Source organism: Molossus molossus, unplaced genomic scaffold (assembly GCF_014108415.1).
Source record: "Molossus molossus isolate mMolMol1 unplaced genomic scaffold, mMolMol1.p scaffold_m16_p_2, whole genome shotgun sequence".
In the NCBI taxonomy this organism is placed as follows: Eukaryota; Metazoa; Chordata; class Mammalia; order Chiroptera; family Molossidae; genus Molossus; species Molossus molossus.
Genome location: NW_023425355.1, coordinates 106,764,523 through 106,783,930, shown reverse-complemented (window position 1 = coordinate 106,783,930; position 19,408 = coordinate 106,764,523). Strand labels below are relative to the sequence as shown.

Below are 19,408 nucleotides of genomic sequence, written 5' to 3'. Positions count from 1 at the left end.
GGTTCAGATTGCTAGGCCCTATTCGCTCCCACTGCCTCCTCTTCCAAAATGGTGGGACCTCCCTGGAGAGCAGGGAGAAATGCCTGAAGAGCCACTTACCGAGGTGGCATGCTGCTCAGTCCACAGCCAGCACAGGTACCCTCTGCTCTGTGTCTCTGCACTGGAGGAGTTTGGTCATCCACCTTCACACCCACTCACACTCTCACACTAGCTCACTCTCTCACACACTCACCCTCCCTCTGGTCCTACCCGCTGCCATCTTCTCCACATCTTTTTTGCTTTACATATTTTGTCCAAAATTTTTAATTGTAATAATGAGTGGGAGAGAGTGGCTGTAGTAAACATAGTTCATTGTGGCCAGAAATGGAAACCTCAATTTCATTTGTTCTTGTTTTTATCTTTATTATTTCTGTCCTTCTGCTAATTTGAATTTAATTTTCTCTTTTCCTAGTTTCATAAAGTAGAAGCTTATTAGGTCATTAATTTGATAGCTTATTTTTTTAATACAAGCATTGCAAATGCTATGACTGTCTCTAAATACTGATTTAGCTGTTTTAACACCTTTATTGTGATGTAACTGACATATAAGAAATTGCACATATTTAAAGCATACAATTTTATAAGTTGTGACATGAACACACCCATGAATCTATCACAATAATCAAGATAATGAAGTCATGAATGAGTTGGGAAGTGTTCCTTCTCTTAAGTTCTTTGGAAAAACTTGTGTAGAAGTGTTATTATGTCTTCCTCAAATGTTTGATAGAATTCCCCAGAGAAGTCATCTGGGACTGGAGGTTTATTTATGGGAAAGCATTAAACTAAAATTTCAATTTCTTTAATAAATACTGCGTTATTCAGATTATTTCTTTTTGAATGAATTTGGTAATTTGTGTCTTTCAAGGAGTTTGTTCATTTCACATAAATTGTCAAATTTAATGGCATAAAGTTGTTCATAATATTCCCTTATTATCCTTTTTATTTTTGAAGGTCAGTAGGAATCTCATTTTAGTTTTTAAAATGTCTAATCAGCCCTGGCTGTTTTGGTTCAGCAGTTGGAGCATTGGCCTGTGGACCAGAGAGTCCCGGGTTCGGTTCCTGCTAGGGGCACATACCAAAAAGAAAAGTCTAATCACGTGACTAGTGAAAACGATGAACTTCATTTAAAGGAAAATCTACCCCAGTTAATGTCTTCTTCAGTGCTTCAGGCTAGAAGTTTTGAGTGGCAAAGGAAGCATGCTCAGTTTTTTCTTTCTTTTCTCTCTAGCTATCTCCTCCTTCCTCCTCAAACCCCACCCACCCACCCACTTAACAACTAGGCCATCTCTGGCTCCTTGGGTGAAGCAAGTGAGGAAGGAAGAAGATACAAAGAACAAAAACAGTTTGACCTAACCGATAAAGATATAATCTGATATTGGTGTCCGCTGCATGTGGCAGATTACAAAGACCAATTCTTCCTGTCCTTGGTACTTTTTGGTTTCCTTGGTGATGCCGTAGCTAGGGCCCCTTGACTACAATTTCCTCAGTAGCAGCAACACCTCTTTTGCAACAAGTTGTTTAACATACATCCTGCTCACCATCACCCTCCAGCCCCATAGTACACCTCCAATCTCTTTTGGGGGGGATAATATTTGAATTTTTATTAATAATTTTTTAATTTAACATATTATTTGTCTTTCACCCAACCATAAATATTTTATCAGTGTACAGGATACTTGGTCTGTTAATGAGATTAACAGTTGAAAAAAGTATTCAGGGCCAGCCTGACATTAGCCTGTCTGCAACCTCAAAGTACCCAGGTTCCACTTAGCAAAAATTCTTCCTAAACACTTTCACTCCAAAAGTTAAAGAAGCCATACTAAAAAAACACTGAATTGTATACTTCTTTAAAATAGTGAATCTAATGATATGTGAGTTACATCTCAATTTTTTTAAATGTTAAAGAAACCAACAAGGACAGTTTTTTCCATTTTCTAAAAAGTATCTTGCCACCTCTCTTATTACCATCTTGCTCAAGCCATCTGGAGCCTGAACCAAAGCGCTTCTGCCTTCCATCCCTTAAATGTCTTTTGTCCACCGAACGGATGCTGTTAAAATGTAAAATCATGTTCCTCCTTCCGAGAATGACTTCTCTTCTCACCAATAATATGATTCTTAGTCCTTAGCATAGCCCTCACAACCTTGTGTGGTCTGGTACCTGCAACCTCTCTGAGCTCATCTCCTCTCCCTGAACCTTTGCTCTCTCCAATCCATCCATAGTGGCCTCCTTAAAGTTAGGCAGACATGCCAGGCAGACTCCTGCCTTAGATCCTTAGCACTTACTGTTCCTGATGCCATGGGACATTCTTTTTTTCTTATTTCCATGTGGCTCACTAACTACTTCAGTCATTGAGTTTCTGTGTAAGGGTCACCTTAACAGAGAAGGTTCATTGGTCACCCTGTCTAAAATGACACCTTCCTGTCATGCTGTGCTCCCTTTGCCTGCTTTATTCTTCTTAGAACTTGACACCATCTGATATGTTTTTGCTTCCTTGTTATTGACCCCATTACAATGTGAACTTCATGAAAGTAGAATTGATTCACTGTTGTATCCTAACATTTATTTACCTTCTTATTTAATTATTTTATTTTTCTTATAAATGTTTCTCCTTCTCCCACAGATACCCTTCTCCCAATCCCTCCCCCTAGCATTGTTGTCTATGTCAATTGGTTATGCATACATGGATATAAGTTCTTTGATTTATCTCATTGCTCCCGCCCACTCCCCTCCTATGAGGTTTGTCAGTCTGAACCCTACTTCTATTTCTCTAGGTCTATTTTGTTCATTATATTCCACAGATAAGTGAGATCATGTGGTATTTGCTTTCTCTGATTGGCTTATTTTGTTTAGCATAATACTCTTCAGGTCCTTCGATGTCATCTCAAAGGATAAGAGATCTTTCTTTCTTACAGCTGCATAGTGTTCCATTGTGTACATGTACCACAGATTTTTTATGCACCAATCTATTGATGGACACTTGAGCTGTTTCCAGATCTTAGCTATTGTAAATAGTGCTGCTATGAACATAGGGGTACATATATTTTTTCTGATTGGTGTTCAGGATATATTCCAAGAAGTGGGATCACTGGATCAAATGGCACTTTCATTTTTAATTTTTTGAGGAAACACCATATTGTTTTCCATAGTGGCTGTACCAGTTTGTATTCCCACAAGCAGTGTACTAGAGTCCCCTTTTCTCCACACCCGACCAGCACTTGTTTGATGATTTGTTGATATCAGCTCTTCTGGCAGGTGTGAGGTGATACCTCATTGTTGTTTTAATTTGCATCTCTCTGATGATTAGTGGCATTGAGCATTTTTTCATATGTCTTTTGGATATTTGTATGTCCCGTTTGGAGAGGTGTCTCTTTAGGTACTCTGCCCATTTTTTAATTGGGTTTTTGTCTTCCTCTTGTTGAGTTATATGAGTACTCTATATATTGATGCTTGAGTACTCCATTTTGATGCTTGTTTCTTTTGCTGGTGATGATAAATTCCTTTGGCTTTTTCTTGTCTTGGAAATTCTTTATATGGCCATTGATTCTAAGTGATAGCTTTGCAGGGTAGAGTAATCTTGGTTGTAGGTTCTTGCTTTTCATCACTTTGACTATTTCTTGCCACTCCCTTCTGGCCTGCAAAGTTTCTTTTTTTTTTTTATGGTTTTTTTTGATACAGATATTTTACCTTTTTACCCCATTGGCACCCCCTACCCAACCCCCCCTCCACCCTGTCCCCGGCTTAATTGTCCATGTCCATTGGTCATGCATACATGCATATAAGTTCTGTGGTTCATCTCTTCCCACCCCCCCACCCCCCATCCCCTCTTCTGAGGGATATCAGTCTGTGCCCTACTTCCATGTGTCTGGGTCTACTGTATTCCTCAGACTGTTATGTTCATTATATTCCGTATATAAGTGAGATCATGTGGTATTTGTCTTTTTCTGCTTGGCTTCTTTCACTTAGGATAATACTTTCCAGGTCCCTCCATGTCGTCTCAAAGGATAAGAGATCTTTCTTTCTTACCGCTGCATAGTACTCCATTGTGTATATGTACCACAGCTTTTTTATCCATTCGTCTACTGGTGGACACTTGGGCTGTTTCCAGATCTTAGCTATTGTAAATAGTGCTGCTATGAACATGGGGGTACATATATTCTTCCTGATTGGTGTTTCAGGCTTCTTAGGGTATATTCCCAGCAGTGGGATCACTGGGTCAAATGGAAGTTCAATTTTTAATTTTTTGAGGTAGCACCATATTGTTTTCCATAGCGGCTGCACCAGTCTGCATTCCCACCAGCAGTGTATTAGAGTCACCTTTTCTCCACACCCTCGCCAACACTTGTTGTTTGATGATTTGTTGATGGCGGCCATTCTGACAGGTGTGAGGTGATACCTCACTGTTGTTTTAATTTGCATCTCTCTGATGATTAGTGATGTTGAGCATTTCTTCATATGTCTCTTGGCCATTTGTATGTCCTGTTTGGAGAGGTGTCTATTCAGCTCCTCTGCCCATTTTTTAATTGGGTTCTTTGTCTTCCTTTTGTGGAGTTGTATGAGCACTCTATATATATTGGAAATTAACCCCTTATCTGATACATCATTGGCAATGATGTTCTCCCATACAGTGGGTTGCCTTTCCATTTTGATGATTGTTCCCTTTGCTGTGCAGAAGCTTTTTAGTTTGATGTAGTCCCATGTGTTCATTTACTCCTTTATTTCTGTTGCCTTAGGTGATGTATCAGTGAAAATTCTGCTCCGTATGATGTCCGAAATTTTGTTGCCTACATTTTCTTCTAGAATTTTTATGGATCACGGGTCACATTTAAGTCTTTTATCCATTTTGAGTTTATTTTTGTGTATGGTGTAAGTTGATGGTCTAGTTTCATTTTTTTGCATGTAGCTGTCCAGTTTTCCCAACACCATTTATTAAAGAGGCTGTCTTTACTCCACTGTATGCTCTTGCCACCTTTGTCAAATATTAATTAAGCGTATTGCCTTGGGTCCATTTCTGGGTTTTCAGTTCTGTTCCACTGGTCTATATGCCTGTTCTTGTGCCAGTACCAAGCTGTTTTGGTTACAGTCGCTTTGTAGTATAACCTGATATCTGGTATTGTGATCCCACCTACTTTGTTCTTCTTTTTCAAGATTGCTGTGGCTATTCGGGGTCTTTTTTGGTTCCATATGAACTTTTGAAGTATTTGTTCTAGTTCTATGAAATATGTCGTTGGTATTTTGATGGGGATTGCATTGAATCTATAGATTGCTTTGGGTAGTATGGACATTTTAATGATGTTAATTCTTCCAATCCATGAACAGGGTATGTGCTTCCACTTTTTTATATCTTCCTCTATTTCTTTTTTCAATGACCTGTAGTTTTCTGCAAATAGGTCCTTTACTTCTTTGGTTAAGTTTATTCCTAGGTATCGTAATTTTTTTGGCACGATGGTAAAAGGGATTGTTTTTTCAGTTTCTCTTTTTGTGAGTTCATCATTGAGGTACAAGAATGCCGTCGATTTCTTGACGTTAATTTTGTATCCTGCTACTTTGCCAAATTCATTTATTAAGCCTAATAGATTTTTGATGGAGTCTTTAGGGTTTTCTATGTACAATATCATGTCATCTGCAAATAATGACAGTTTCACTTCCTCCTTTCCAATTTGGATCCCTTTTATTTTTTCTTCATGTCTGATTGCTGTGGCTAAGACTTCCAGTACAATGTTAAATAAGAGTGGCGAAAGTGGACATCCCTGTCTTGTTCCTGTTCTTAATGGAAATGTTCTTAGTTTCTGTCCATTGAGTATGATGTTGGCTGTAGGTCTTTCGTATATGGCCTTTATTATGTCGAGATATGATCCCTCTATTCCCACAATGCTGAGCGTTTTTATCAGAAATGGATGCTGGATTTTGTCGAATGCTTTTTCAGCATCTATTGATATGATCATGTGGTTTTTATTCTTCATTTTGTTGATGTGGTGTATCACGTTTATTGATTTGCAAATATTGTACCAGCCTTGCATCCCTGGAATGAATCCCACTTCGTCATGGTGAATAATTTTTTTGATGTACTTCTGGATCCGATTTGCTAATATTTTGTTCAGGATTTTGGCGTCTATGTTCATCAGGGATATTGGCCTGTAGTTTTCTTTCTTCGTAGTGTCTTTTTCTAGTTTTGGAATTAGAATTATGCTGGCCTCATAGAACGTGTTTGGAAGTCTTCCTTCTTCTTGAATTTTTTGAAATAGTTTGAGGAGAATGGGTGTTAGTTCTTTTTTGAATGTTCAGTAAAACTCCCCCGTGAAACCATCTGGGCCTGGGCTTTTGTTTGCTGGGAGAGTCTTGATTACCTCTTCAATTTCCTTGGTTGTTATTGGTCTGTTCAAGTTTTCTATCTCTTCCGGGAATAGTTTTGGGAGACTGTGTGTTTCTAGAAATTTGTCCATTTCGCTTAGATTTTCGAATTTGTTGCCATATAGTTGTTCATAGTAGTTGTTAACGATCTTTTGTATTTCCGTGGTGTTGGTTGTTACTTCTCCTCTTTCATTTCTGATTTTGTGTATTTGGGTTCTCTCTCTTTGTTTCTTGGTGAGTCTAGCTAAGGGTCCGTCAATCTTGTTTATGTTTTCGAAAAACCAGCTCTTTGTTTCATTGATCCTTTGAATTGTTTTTTTTGGTCTCGATGTCATTTATTTCTGCTCTGATCTTTACTATTTCCTTCCTTCTACTTGCTCTGGGGTTTTCTTTTTGTTTGCTTTCTAATTCTTTAAGTTGTGAGGTTAGACAGTCAATTAGAAATTTTTCTTGTTTTTTGAGGTAGGCCTTTAGTGCTATGAACTTCCCTCTCAAAACTGCTTTCGCTGCATCCCATAGATTTTGTGTTGTTGCGTGTTCATTTTCATTGGTTTCCAGGAAGTTTTTAATTTCTTCCTTGATCTCCTCGGTGACCCATTCATTGTTTAATAACATGCTATTTAACCTCCATGTGTTGAAATGTCTTTGCATGTTCTTGTTGCAATTGATTTCTAGTTTCATGCCATTGTGATCTGAGAAGATGCTTGATATGATTTCAATCTTCTTGAACTTGTAGAGATTTAGTTTGTGTCCTATCATGTGGTCTATCTTTGAGAATGTCTCATGTGCACTTGAGAAGAATGTGTATTCTGTAGTTTTGGGGTGTAATTCTCTGTAGATATCTATTAAATCCATTTGGTCTAGTGCTTCATTTAGAGTCTCTGTTTCCTTGCTAATTTTTTGCCTAGAGGATCTATCCAGTGCTGTCAACGGGGTGTTGAAGTCCCCTGCTATGATTGTATTGTTGTCGATTTCTCCTTGGAAGTCCTCCAGAAGATTTTTAATATATTTTGGTGCTCCTATATTGGGTCCATATATGTTTATCAAGGTTATATCTTCCTGTTGGATAGATCCTTTCAATATTATGTAGTGGCCATCTTTGTCTCTAGTTACGGTCTTCATTTTGAAATCTATTTTATCAGATATGAGAATTGCTACCCCAGCTTTTTTTTGCTTTCCATTTGCTTGGACAATTTTTTCCATCCCTTCACTTTCAACCTATGTGAGTCTTTTGTTGAGAGGTGGGTCTCTTGTAAACAACATATAGATGAGTCATGCTTTCTTATCCAATCAGCTACTCTGTGTCTCTTTATGGGAGCATTCAATCCATTAACGTTTAAGGTGATTATTGATATGTACTTATTTATTGCCATTTTTGTTTAGTGTGGTTCTATTTTTCTTCCCATTTCTCCTGCTAATTACAGCAGTCCTTTTAACATTTCTTGCAGTGCTGGTTTGGTGCTAATGTATTCCCTTAGCCTTTTTTTGTCTGGGAAGCTCTTTATTTGACCTTCTATTTTGAATGATAGCCTTGCTGGGTAGAGTAGTCTTGGATTCAGATTCTTGTTTTTCATGACTTTGATTACTTCATGCCATTCTCTTCTGGCCTGTAGTGTTTCTTGTGAGAAGTCAGCTGAGAGCCTTATGGGGTTCCCTTTGTAGGTAACCTGTTGCTTATCTCTTGCTGCTTTTAGGATTCTCTCTTTGTCTTTAATTTGTGGCATTTTAATTACTATGTGTCTTGGTGTGGGCCTGTTTGGGTTCTTCTTACTTGGGACTCTCTGTGCTTCTTGAACTTGAATGCCTTCTTCCTTCACCAAATTAAGGAAGTTTTCTCTCACTATTTTTTTGAATATATTCTCTATCCCTTGCTCATTGTCTTCTTCTTCGGGGACTCCTATGATGCGAATATTATTACGTTTCCAGTTGTCCCATAGTTCTCTTAAGCTGTCTTCCTGTTTTTTAATAGTTTTTTCCTTTTGGTTTTCTGATTGGTTGATTTTTTCTACCCTGTCTTCTAATTCACTCCTCCCGTCCTCAGCTTCCCCTACTCTGCTTTTTAAACCTTCCAATGTGTTTTTCATTTCTGATATGTCATTTTTTATCTCTTCTTGTTGGTTTTTAATTTCCAATTGGCTTATTTTCAGTGTCTCTATGTCCTTACTCATGCTGTTCAGCTTCCTCAAGATCATGGCTCTGAATTCTAGCTCTGTTAACATACCTAATTGCTCTGCATTGATCTCATCTTCGGTGGAGGTGTCTTGCTCTTTCATTTGGCTTCTGTTTCTGTGTTTCACCATTTTGGCTATCACTGTGGGCTTTGGAGCCTGTCAAGTTCTCCCTGTGGGTGTTGGTGTTCTGCTGTTTGTGGCTCCCTCTCCTGTGTTTAGATGAGCGAGGGAGGACCCACGTTGAACACCACTGTCAAGTCTTACTTTCCTGGTTAAAGTTGCCAGCCCAGGAAACGTACTGTTATCCTCTAGCTTTTTGCCTGGAGGCTAGCAGTCTAGGTTACTTGATGAGTTTTGGGTTGTCAGTTGATTGAAAAACTCCCTCTGGTGCTCAGCCAAGGGGCTTTCACGAGGGTAGGGCAGGTGCTGGTTGTTAGTGATCCTCAATTAGCACTTCAATGGCCCACAGGGTGGGGTTGGATCTCCGAGGGAGGGGCTGCTGCCTCTCCTCAGAGCCCTGGGAAGGAGCAAGATGGTCACCGTCCTGAGTGGCTGCACTCAGCCAAAGCTCCGAGCGCCCTCCAAACCCCGAGTGTCCCGACTCAGGTCCAGTCCAGTCCGCCCTCCCTCCGCCGGAGCCCAAGGTGAGTGGCTGTGGCTGTTTCAGCCTCTGTCCCGGCTGCACTGTGGAGCCGCCTGGGAGTGTGACCCGAGGGCGCTGCTCCCAGCTGAGGGCGCTGCCGAGCTGCCAACCGTGGGCTCCCAGCCCCATCTCGCGCCTTCGCAAGCCTACCGGGATGGAGTCGGTGTCCCTCGTTGTATGGTCCTCGCAAGCTGCTTTTCTGTTGGTTTTTCCCGTCGATTTGTCTGTGTTATAGTTGTAATTCCAGTTTGGTTCTGGGAGACGGTCTGTGTAGCTCCGTTCACTCCGCCGCCATTTTTCCTATTCCTGCAAAGTTTCTTTTGAAAGATCAACTGACAGTCTTATGGGAGTTTCCTTATAGGTTACTAACTGCTTTTTTCTTGCTGCTTTTAAGATTCTCTCTTTGTTTTTGATCTTTTGCATTTTGATGATGATATGTCTTGGTGTGGGCCTCTTGGGGTTCATCTTGTTTGGGACTCTTTTGCTTCCTGAACTTGCATGTCTGTTTCCATCACCAAGTTAGGGAAGTTTTCTGTCATTATTTTTTCAAATAGGTTTTCAATTTCTTGCTCTCTCTCTTCTCCTTCTGGCCACCCCCATGATGCGAATGTTAGCACACTTGAAGTTGACCAGTCGCTCCTTACACTACCATCATTTTTTTTACATTTTTTTTCTTTTTGATGTTCTGATTGGGTGTTTTTTGCTTCCTTATATTCCATATTGATGGTTTGCTTCTTGGCTTGGCCTAGTTTGCTATCGATTCCCTGTAAATTATTCTTTATTTCAGTTAGTGCGGCCTTTATTTCTGACTGGTCCTTTTTCATGCTCTTAAGGCCTTCACTAAGTTTATTGAGCATCCTTATAACCAGTGTTTTAAACTCTGCATCTATTAGATTGCTTATCTCCATTTCTTTGAGTTCTTTTCCTAGAGTTTTGTTCTGTTCCTTCATTTGGGACATGTTTCTTTGTCTCTTCATTTTGGCTGCCTCCCTGCATCTGTTTCTATGTATTAGGTAGAGTTGCTATGTCTTCTAGGCTTCCTAGGGTGGCCTATTATAGTAGGTGCCCTGTAGGGTCCAGTGTCACAGCCTCCCTGATCACCCCAGCTGGGCCCTAGAGGTGCACCCCTCATGTGGACTGTACACCCTTCTGTTTTAATTGAGTCTTGATTGCTATTGGCATATCAGTGGGAGGGATTTACTCATGCTGATCAGCTGCAAGGACTGGCTGTGACCACTGACCACTGACCTCTGACTATCTTGGAGGGCCACACAGAACAAGACTTACTTCAGCAGGGCTCTCATACCCACTGAGTCCACTCCTTGAGTGTGTCATTTGTGGAGGTGGTTGGGTCGTGTTGCTCCACCATGGTCAGCTGTCTACTGGGTGTGCTGGCTCTGGGGCAAAGTCAGCCACTGCCTGTGTTCTACCTAGGGCCACCAGATATAAGCCACAAAGCAATCTGCAGATAGCTGCTTCTTGTGCTGGCTTTGGAGGTGCCCAGGCAAAGCCAAATTGTGAACCAAGGACGGCTGCTCCTAGTACTGGGTCTGGGGCCACTTAGTGAGAGGTATGTGGCTCAATGAGGCCAGATCCTGCTTTTTTTTTCTTTATTGATTTTAGAGAGAGAAGAAGGGAGAGGGAGAGACAGATAAAAACATCAATGAGAGAACATTGATTGGCCACATCCTTCCTGCCCCCCCCCCCCTGGGATCAGGCCCACAACCTGGGCATGTGCCCTGACCAGGAATCAAACTGGTAACCTCTTCGTGCACGGGTCAATGCTCAACCACTGTGCCACATTGGCCTGGCCAGATGCTGCTTTTTTTTTTTAGAGAATTTAGGAAAATCTGGAACAGGAACCAAGACAGGCCATTTCTATGATAAAGGTACCCGAAACAGCCTGGGTTTGTCTGAATGTTGGGTGGGGCAGGGCCTCAGGGAATCACCAAGGCAGAGCAAACAGTATGAGCCAGGTTGCTGGAGTCCCAGATATGGTGCCTGTCTGATTGCCCCGTGGGGGAAGGGCTTACCAAAGGAACAACGCCCTCCGCCAGCATGTCTGTCTGAGAGAAAGCTGTCCTACAGCTCTTGCCCTTGTGCCAAACACCTGTTCTTCCCCATATGTCTCCGGTGCTTTTCAAGCTGCCTCCACCACGCTGGAGCCTGGAGGATGCGAGTCTGAGTAAGTCTGTTCATGGGCCCTTTAAGAGGAACTGCGTGGGGCTCCAGAAGCCTCAGACTCAATTCCCACTGATTTTTACAGCCAGAAGTTATGGGGACTTCTCTTCCTGGCACTGGAACCCTGACCTGGGGGCCTGGTGTGGGACAGGGACCCCATTCAGCTTGATTTCAGGGGGTTTTGAATTATGGTTGTTCTGTAGTTTAGTTGTAATTTTGATGTTGTGGGAGGAGATGAGTATTTCATTTACCTACACTGACATCTTGACCAGAAGTCAGTACTATTGATTATAACATGACTACCTAAACACTATATACAGCTGAGCCATGTGGTAATTTTTTTTATTAATTAATTTTTGTTACAGTTGTTTCTCCTTTTCCCCCCACTGATTCCCCCCTCCTCCTCCCTCCCCACCATGTCCCCACCTTTGTTGTCCATGTCCACTGTTCATGCATACATGCATATAAGTTCTGTGGTTTATCTCTCCCCCACCACCCCCCTCTTTAGGGGATTGTCAGTCTGTACCCCACTTCCACGTCTCTGGGACTACCCCATTCCTCAGACTGTTATGTTCATTATATTACACAAATAAGTGAGATCATATGAAACTTGTCTTTCTCTGTTTGGCTTGTTTCACTTAGGATGATACTTTCCAGGTCCCTCCATGTAGTCTCAAAGGATAAGAGATCTTTATTTCTTACAGCTGTGTAGTACTCCATTGTGTATATGTACCACAGCTTTTTTATCCATTCATCTACTGATGGACACTTGGGCTGTTTCCAGATCTTAGCTATTGTAAATAGTGCTGCTATGAACATGGGGGTACATATATTCTTTCTGATTGGTGCTTCAGGCTTCTTAGGGGAGCCATGTGGTAATTTTTTATTAATTTAGCTTTCCTATATAACTTTTTATTTCCTTTGGTTAATTGTCTTATTTCTTTCATTGCTTCTTTCTCTGTGTACTTACCACCAGTTCATTTAAAACTTTTCATGACCAGTTATCTAGACTGACTCTGAATGCTTCCAGAGCTAGTGTTTCTTCAGTGTCATACCCTCAAGTTTGTCTGGTGCCTTCTGACCACTCCCTTCTGGGTACATTCTCTTCATTCCCGCTTGCACAGCTGCCATCCTAACATCTCTCTTCACCATCATTCTGGGGATTCCCTCCACTTTCTGCATTGTTGGATTCCCCCATCTCTTCTTCCACATTTCATTGTAGCACATTCTTCCAGTAATTTCCTTAGAATGTACTTTCCTATGTAGGTCCATAGGAGGTAAATTGTTTTTTGAATGATATCTAAAAATGTCTGTTATATACTCATCCTAGATGGAGAGTTCAGTTTGAGGTAGAATTCTAGGATGGACATTTCTTTCCCTTAGACTTTTGAAGGCATTGCTCCATTGTATACTTTTTTAAAATATATTTTTATTGAATTTTAGAGAGAGAGGAACAGAGAGGGAGAGAGAAAAAAAAAAACATCAATCTGCAGTCGAAACTCAGTCAGCTTCCTCCTGCATGCTCCCTCCCTGGGATTGAGCCTGCAACCCAAACATGTGCCCTGACCAGCAATAGAACCAGCAACTTTTCAGTGCATGGGACGTTGTTTAACCAGCTGAGCCACACCAGCCAGGGTGCTCCATTGTATTCTGATTTTAATGTTCCTTTTGAGAGCTCTGAAGCTGTTCTGATCATTAATACTTAGTATCATTTATTTTCTTTCCATAGGCTTATAAGATTTTCCCCCTTTATCTCATGCTCTCTAACATTTCCTTATGTGCCCTGAGATGAGATCATTTCACCAGTATTGCTGAGTACTTGGTACGAGATAAATCCCCATAGGGATGGTTGTTTCTTTCTCAAGCAAAACCAAGTTAGACAGCCAAGTGCATGTGGCAAGTCCAAGACAAGTACAAGATAAGTCCAAGTAACAAGCACGGTTTTTCAAAAATCCATTTTAACTTTGTCTGTGGGAGATTCCAAGTTGACCTACTAAAATAAGCACCTCAGGCCAGAAAATCATCACCCTTTAATGGTCAGGCATCTAGACTCCCAGAAGAACAGGTGTTCAGCACCTCAAGCAGAAAAGGAAATGTTCAACATAAATCACATTGTTTGTACGAGAAACCTTATCAGTTAGGGAATGGTGGGGTCGTTCCTAAACTCCAAATTTCCAGATGTCAACCAAGGGCCAATCTTTCAAGCAGGTCTTTCTAAGTATAGCACTCTCAAAGCCTCTCTGTTAACCTGTTTCTTGGCATATTGTCCCTCTTCATTTTTCTCTATTCTTCCATTTGGATTTTATATTAAACCTATGTTAGAACTTCTCATTTCTCTATTTCTCCTACCATATTTCCATTTTGTTAGCTCTTTATGCTACATTTTTTGTGGTTTCTCAAGATCTGTCATCTAATTCATTAAATCTATTTTTATCTATGACTAGTTCAACTTCTCTAGTTTTTTTTTTTTTAACAACACCTGGATATTCTTTTATATTTATATTTGTTTTTTCCAAAAATTTCCTGTTTCTCACCCATAGTCTAGTTCTTACCTGATTTCTTTGTACACTTGAAATGTATTTATTTTGCAGTCCATATGGTCCTTCTAGCTACACTTCTAGGAACGTGGGAGTATCTTTAAATGTATCTACTAATTCTCTCTCAAGATAATTCATTTTCTTGTGAAGTTTTCAATTTCTTGCTGTGAGCTCTTCAGCAAGAATTGGTTGTCCATAGATGTTCTATGAGCCCTAAGCTATAAAAACATAAGAATATACATTTTGGAAAGTCTGTCACTGCTAGAAACATACTAATAACAGGACCAATTTTAGGTTAATTTTTCAGCTTGTCTCTGTACCACACTGATAATCATTTGATTGGGTTACAGAACTAGGTTGTTTATTTCTTATATATAATATCCTTATTTCCAATTTCCTTGACCAGTGGAGAGTGTTTCTAGTTCCTGTTAATCAAGAAAGGAAACCCTTTGTGATTCCAGCTTTAAGCACAAATTACATTCCTGAACATTTGTGCCATGTGGTTTGGATTCCCCTGCAAATCCTCAAGCTTCTGTTTCTGTTCACCCCGCCACCCCAACTTTAATTTCCTACTTTACTTTTCACATATAATGAAATTATTTTCTTTATTTTGAGCTTGACTGTGTTTTAAATCATTTTTTTTAATATGGGCTAGTATTTCTTTATATTTTCAGTTAGGGGAGGTGATGGTGGTGGTAGTGGTGATGGTAGAGGTGGAGCATAGGGAAGGTCCATTGACATCAGCTCAAGTCTGTTGATAGGAGTTCTTAGCAGGATGTTAATGAATTAATTTTATCCTAGAAAATTATAGTAGAAACATTTACAAGTTCATTGACTTTTTTCCTAGAATTCTGGCAAATTGATGACCAGAGAGATAACCACAAAGAAAGCCAAGATAAATCTCTTGGGCAAGCTACATTTATAGACAAGGAAGCACTGAAGGATGAAAGTGACCAAGAAATAAGAACATGCAGAAAAATTATTTATCCCAGCACAGACTTTGTTTCTATAAGACAAAGACTCCTTAAACATTATTCATGGGAAAGATGTTCAAAACATAATTTAAACTTCCTTAGTCAAAAAAGAAGCTATGTAAGAAAGAAATATGATGAATGTCAGGCATATTGGAAATTATTTTTCCATTCTAATCTTGATAGAGCTCAACCTGGAGAGAAATTATATGAACCTAATCAACGTGGAAAAGCCCTCCACCATAAGCAAGCCCTTAAAAGTCAGAGAATTCAAACTGGGGAGAAACTTTATGAATGTTCTAATTGTGGAAAAGCATTTATCCAGAAAGCAAACCTTGTTGTACATCAGAGAACTCACACCGGAGAGAAACCTTATGAATGCTGTGAATGTGAAAAAGCCTTCAGCCAGAAGTCAACCCCCATTGCACACCAGAGAACTCATACGGGGGAGAAACCCTATAAATGCAGTGAATGTGGGAAAACCTTTATCCAGAAGTCAACTCTGATTAAACATCAATGAACTCATACAGGAGAGAAACCATTTGGATGTGGTAAATATGCAAAAGCTTTTAAGAGTTCATTTCACCTTATTAGACATGAAAAAACATAAGTCAGACAAGCATTTTATGAAGGTATCAAATGTGGTAAGTCCAGCCTTATGAATCAAAGGACTCATATGAGTGAGAAACCTGAGTGCAGTAAACATGGGAAAGCCTTTTATGAGAATCCCACCCCCATTAAACATCAGAGAATACATACAAAAGAGAAACCTTATGAGTGCAGTGAATGTGGAAAAAGCTTCAGGGGAAAGTCACACCTCTCTGTTCATCAGAGAATTCACACAGGAGAAAAACCCTATGAATGTAGCATGTGTGGGAAGACTTTCAGTGGAAAATCACACCTCTCTGTCCATCACAGAATTCACACAGGAGAGAAACCTTATGAATGCAGAAGATGTGGGAAAGCCTTTGGTGATAAATCAACCCTTATTGTACATCAGAGAACTCATACAGGAGAAAAACCCTATAAATGCAATGAATGTGGGAAAGCCTTTAGTGAGAAGTCACCACTGATTAAACATCAGAGAATTCATACAGGAGAGAGACCCTATGAATGCAGTGACTATAGGAAAGCCTTCAGTAGGAAGTCAACTCTTATTAAACATCAAAGAACTCATACAGGGGAAAAACCCTATGAGTGTAGCGAATGTGGGAAAGCCTTCAGTGTAAAATCAACTCTCACTGTACATCATAGAACTCATACAGGAGAGAAACCCTATGAATGCAAAGAGTATGGCAAAGCCTTCAGTGGGAAGTCAACTCTCATTAAACATCAGAGAAGTCATTCAGGAGATAAAACCATCTAATACACTTGAGAGTGGGGTAACATCACTAATAGTTATACCTTATTATATATCAATCCTGGGAAGTAACTCTTAAGGTCAGAAATTATTCATATATTATTTAATGTTCATTTAATTTAATAAGAAGTACAAAAGTATAATTGTAGAAGCATATAATAAATGTGATCGATTTTTCACCCAGAATTCTTACACATGCGAGGCAAATTGTATATGAAAGAGTTCAAAAGTGGAAAAACTAAAAGTGTCTTGATATGGGAAAGCCTTTAGAGAGAATTTAAATGTCATTGCTTATTAAAGTATTTATGCAGAGGAAAAACTAAACTTTGAATGAGTTTTTAAAACTGTGTTAGAAATTATGAGAGAAATATGTTCCATATTTTATACCAAACATTTTGTGGAAAGTGTTTAATAACACTAATATATATTCACTGTGGAATAGAGTATGACTTTAAAAAAAAAAAACAGTATAATAAAGCATAAAATATTAATCTTAGCTAGGGCAAACTCCCAGTTTATTTTTTAAATAGAGTGAGAAAGGATGAATCAGTATGATCCATGAAAGGAGCTCAAACAGGAGATCTTCCACATATTTATCAACATCTTCGGTGCAGAATTGCAAATCCCTTACAGAAAAGACATATAGTGCCCAACAAGTGTGGCTCAGTGGATTTCATCATCCCATGGACTGAGAGGTCCCGGTCCAATTCCTGGTCAGGGCACATGCCCAGGTTGCGGGCTCAGTCCGCAGTAGGAGGCATGCAGGAGGTAGCCGATTGATGATCTTTCTCACATCAATGTTTCTATGTCTCTCTCCCTTCCTCTCCCTCAAAAATTCAATAAAAACATTTTAAAAAGACATATAGTAAGCTTTGTTACAACTTGCTTAGGAACAGTGCTTACAACATTATATTTTGTCTTTTAAGAAAGGGTAATCATTTTATAGTTACATTTTATGCCTCATTTTATGAGGCAAAGAACGATTTTTAATTTTTAATATCTCCCACCACAGCAATATTATTATTATTATTATTATATTTAATCCTCACCTGAGGACATTTTTGCATTTATCTTCAGATAGAACAGAAGGTAGAGAGGAAGGAAGAGAGAGAGAAACATAGATGTGAGAGAGACACATCGAGTGGTTGCCACCCACACGACCCCCACTGGGGCTGGGGACAAACTGCAACTGAGGTACGTGCCCTTAGTGGGAACCGAACCCGGACTCTCCAGTTTGTGGGCCGACTCTCTAACCCAGTGGTTCTCAACCTTCCTAATGCCGCAACCCTTTAATACAGTTCCTCATGTTGTGGTGACCCCTAACCATAAAATTATTTTTGTTGCTACTTCATAACAGTAATTTTGCTACTGTTATGTCTTAGGCAACCCCTTTAAAAGGGTCATTTGACACCCAAAGAGGTCACAACCCACAGGTTGAGAACCGCTGCTCTAACATCTGAGCCAAACCAGCCAGGGTGCAATATTATTTAAAGTAGCAAAAAAATTGAAAATTTAATATCAAATAATAGGCAACTGATTAAAACTGTATCAAAAAGGTGGATTAATATGCACAAATTAAGAATTATCATTGGGGGGGCGTGTTCACAGTAATCTGTTAAGTGAAAAAACAGATTATAAAACAATATACCAGGAAGATGGCAGTGGACAGGACTGGAGGGAGGGTGAGGGTGTGAGAGAGTGAGAGAATGTGAGTGGACGTGAAGGTAGATGACCAAACTTGTGCAGCGCAGAACCATGGAGCAGAAAGTTCCTGTGCCGTGGACCAGAACAGCTGGATACTGTGGTAAGTGGCTCTTCAGGGCACTTCTCCCTGTGCCATGGGGAGGTCCCACCATTTTGGAAGATCCTTGGTCTTCCCTGGGAGGAGGCAGTGGGAGCAGTTAGGGCCCAGCAACCTGAGCCCTCAAGCACACCTGGCACCATTGGACCAGTGGACACTCTGTGTCAACACAGACCAGTGCACAGTAGTGGAGCTCCCAAGGTGATGATCGCAGAAGCCACAGACAGCCTGGAGCCCAGCACCATCCCCCATAGTAGCAGCCCGATCAGTGTCCAGATATAACCCCAGAAACAGAGGCTAGGGAGCAGACATCCATCCCCAGGCAAAAGAAGCACAGAGCAGCAGCTGAGACCCATCCCCCAAAACTACAGCAAACACTGAGCAGCAGTTGAGCCCCATGGTGAAGGAGCACTTCCCAGCCACCAGCAGCGGGACCTGGGACTCCACAGAGACCTCTGCAGTTCAGTAGCCCACAAGAGCAGTGGGAAGCTGGAGCCTAGGAGAGACTGGTGCAATCCAGCTACCCACCCCCAGGACCCACAGGGTGCAAGGGCACCAGAGAGGCCTGTGTGACCCAGCAGGGACTGTGCCATCCAGTTACCCTGCAGGACCTGTGGGGTGCTGAAGCACCAGAGAAGCCTGTGCACTTCAGCAGCCCATAACACAGGCATAGAGCCTGGTCCCCAAGGGGACGGTGCGATCCAGTTACCCATGGGACCTGCAGGGTGCGAGGAACCAGAAAGGCCTGTGTGACCCAGATGTGTGCAAGATAGGCTTAGAGAATGTGAAAATGGAGGCGGAATGAGTAGAAGCTACACAGAAAATCTCCCAGGACAAAAGGGGAATTACAACTAAAATAAAGACAAATCCTTGAAAAAAAGCAACAGAAAAGCAGCAGGACAGGACCATATAACCAGGGACACCGGTAGGATCTGTGGAGGTGTGAGAGAGTGGCGGGTTGGGAGCCCACAGACAGCAGGAGTCTTAGCTGTAAGCAGCACCCTTGGAGAATAAAGACCAAGCCCGATCCACAGTGCAGAGATCCGGGACAGAGCGCTAAAATAGCCATAGCCACTCACCTGGGAGCTACGGCAGAGGGAGGACAGATTGGGCTGGAACTCTTTGGGGACACCCAAAATTTGGAGGGCACTCAGAGTTTTTGCTGAGTTGCAGCCACAAAGGATGGTGGACAGTGTGCTCCTATCCAGAGCAGTGGGGAAAAGCATCAGCCCCACCCCACCCTTGGAGATTCAGCCTTTCCCAGGTGAGGCAAAGAAATGCAAGTTGAGGCTCATTAATAACCAGCATCTATCCCAACCTCTAGAAATCCTTTTATGCAGAACACCACACTACATT

The 19,408-nt window shown here is 40.9% G+C and overlaps 1 protein-coding gene across 1 annotated transcript in view; it reads left to right on the top strand.

Moving 5' to 3' along the window:
* The window catches only part of ZNF674 (zinc finger protein 674), a 33,404-nt gene extending 17,147 nt beyond the window's left edge, over window positions 1-16,257 (top strand). The window contains 1 exon segment of the mRNA XM_036270619.1: window positions 14,768-16,257. Within this exon segment, the coding sequence (XP_036126512.1) occupies window positions 14,768-16,257 (1,490 nt within the window).
* Window positions 16,258-19,408: the final 3,151 nt, after the last annotated feature.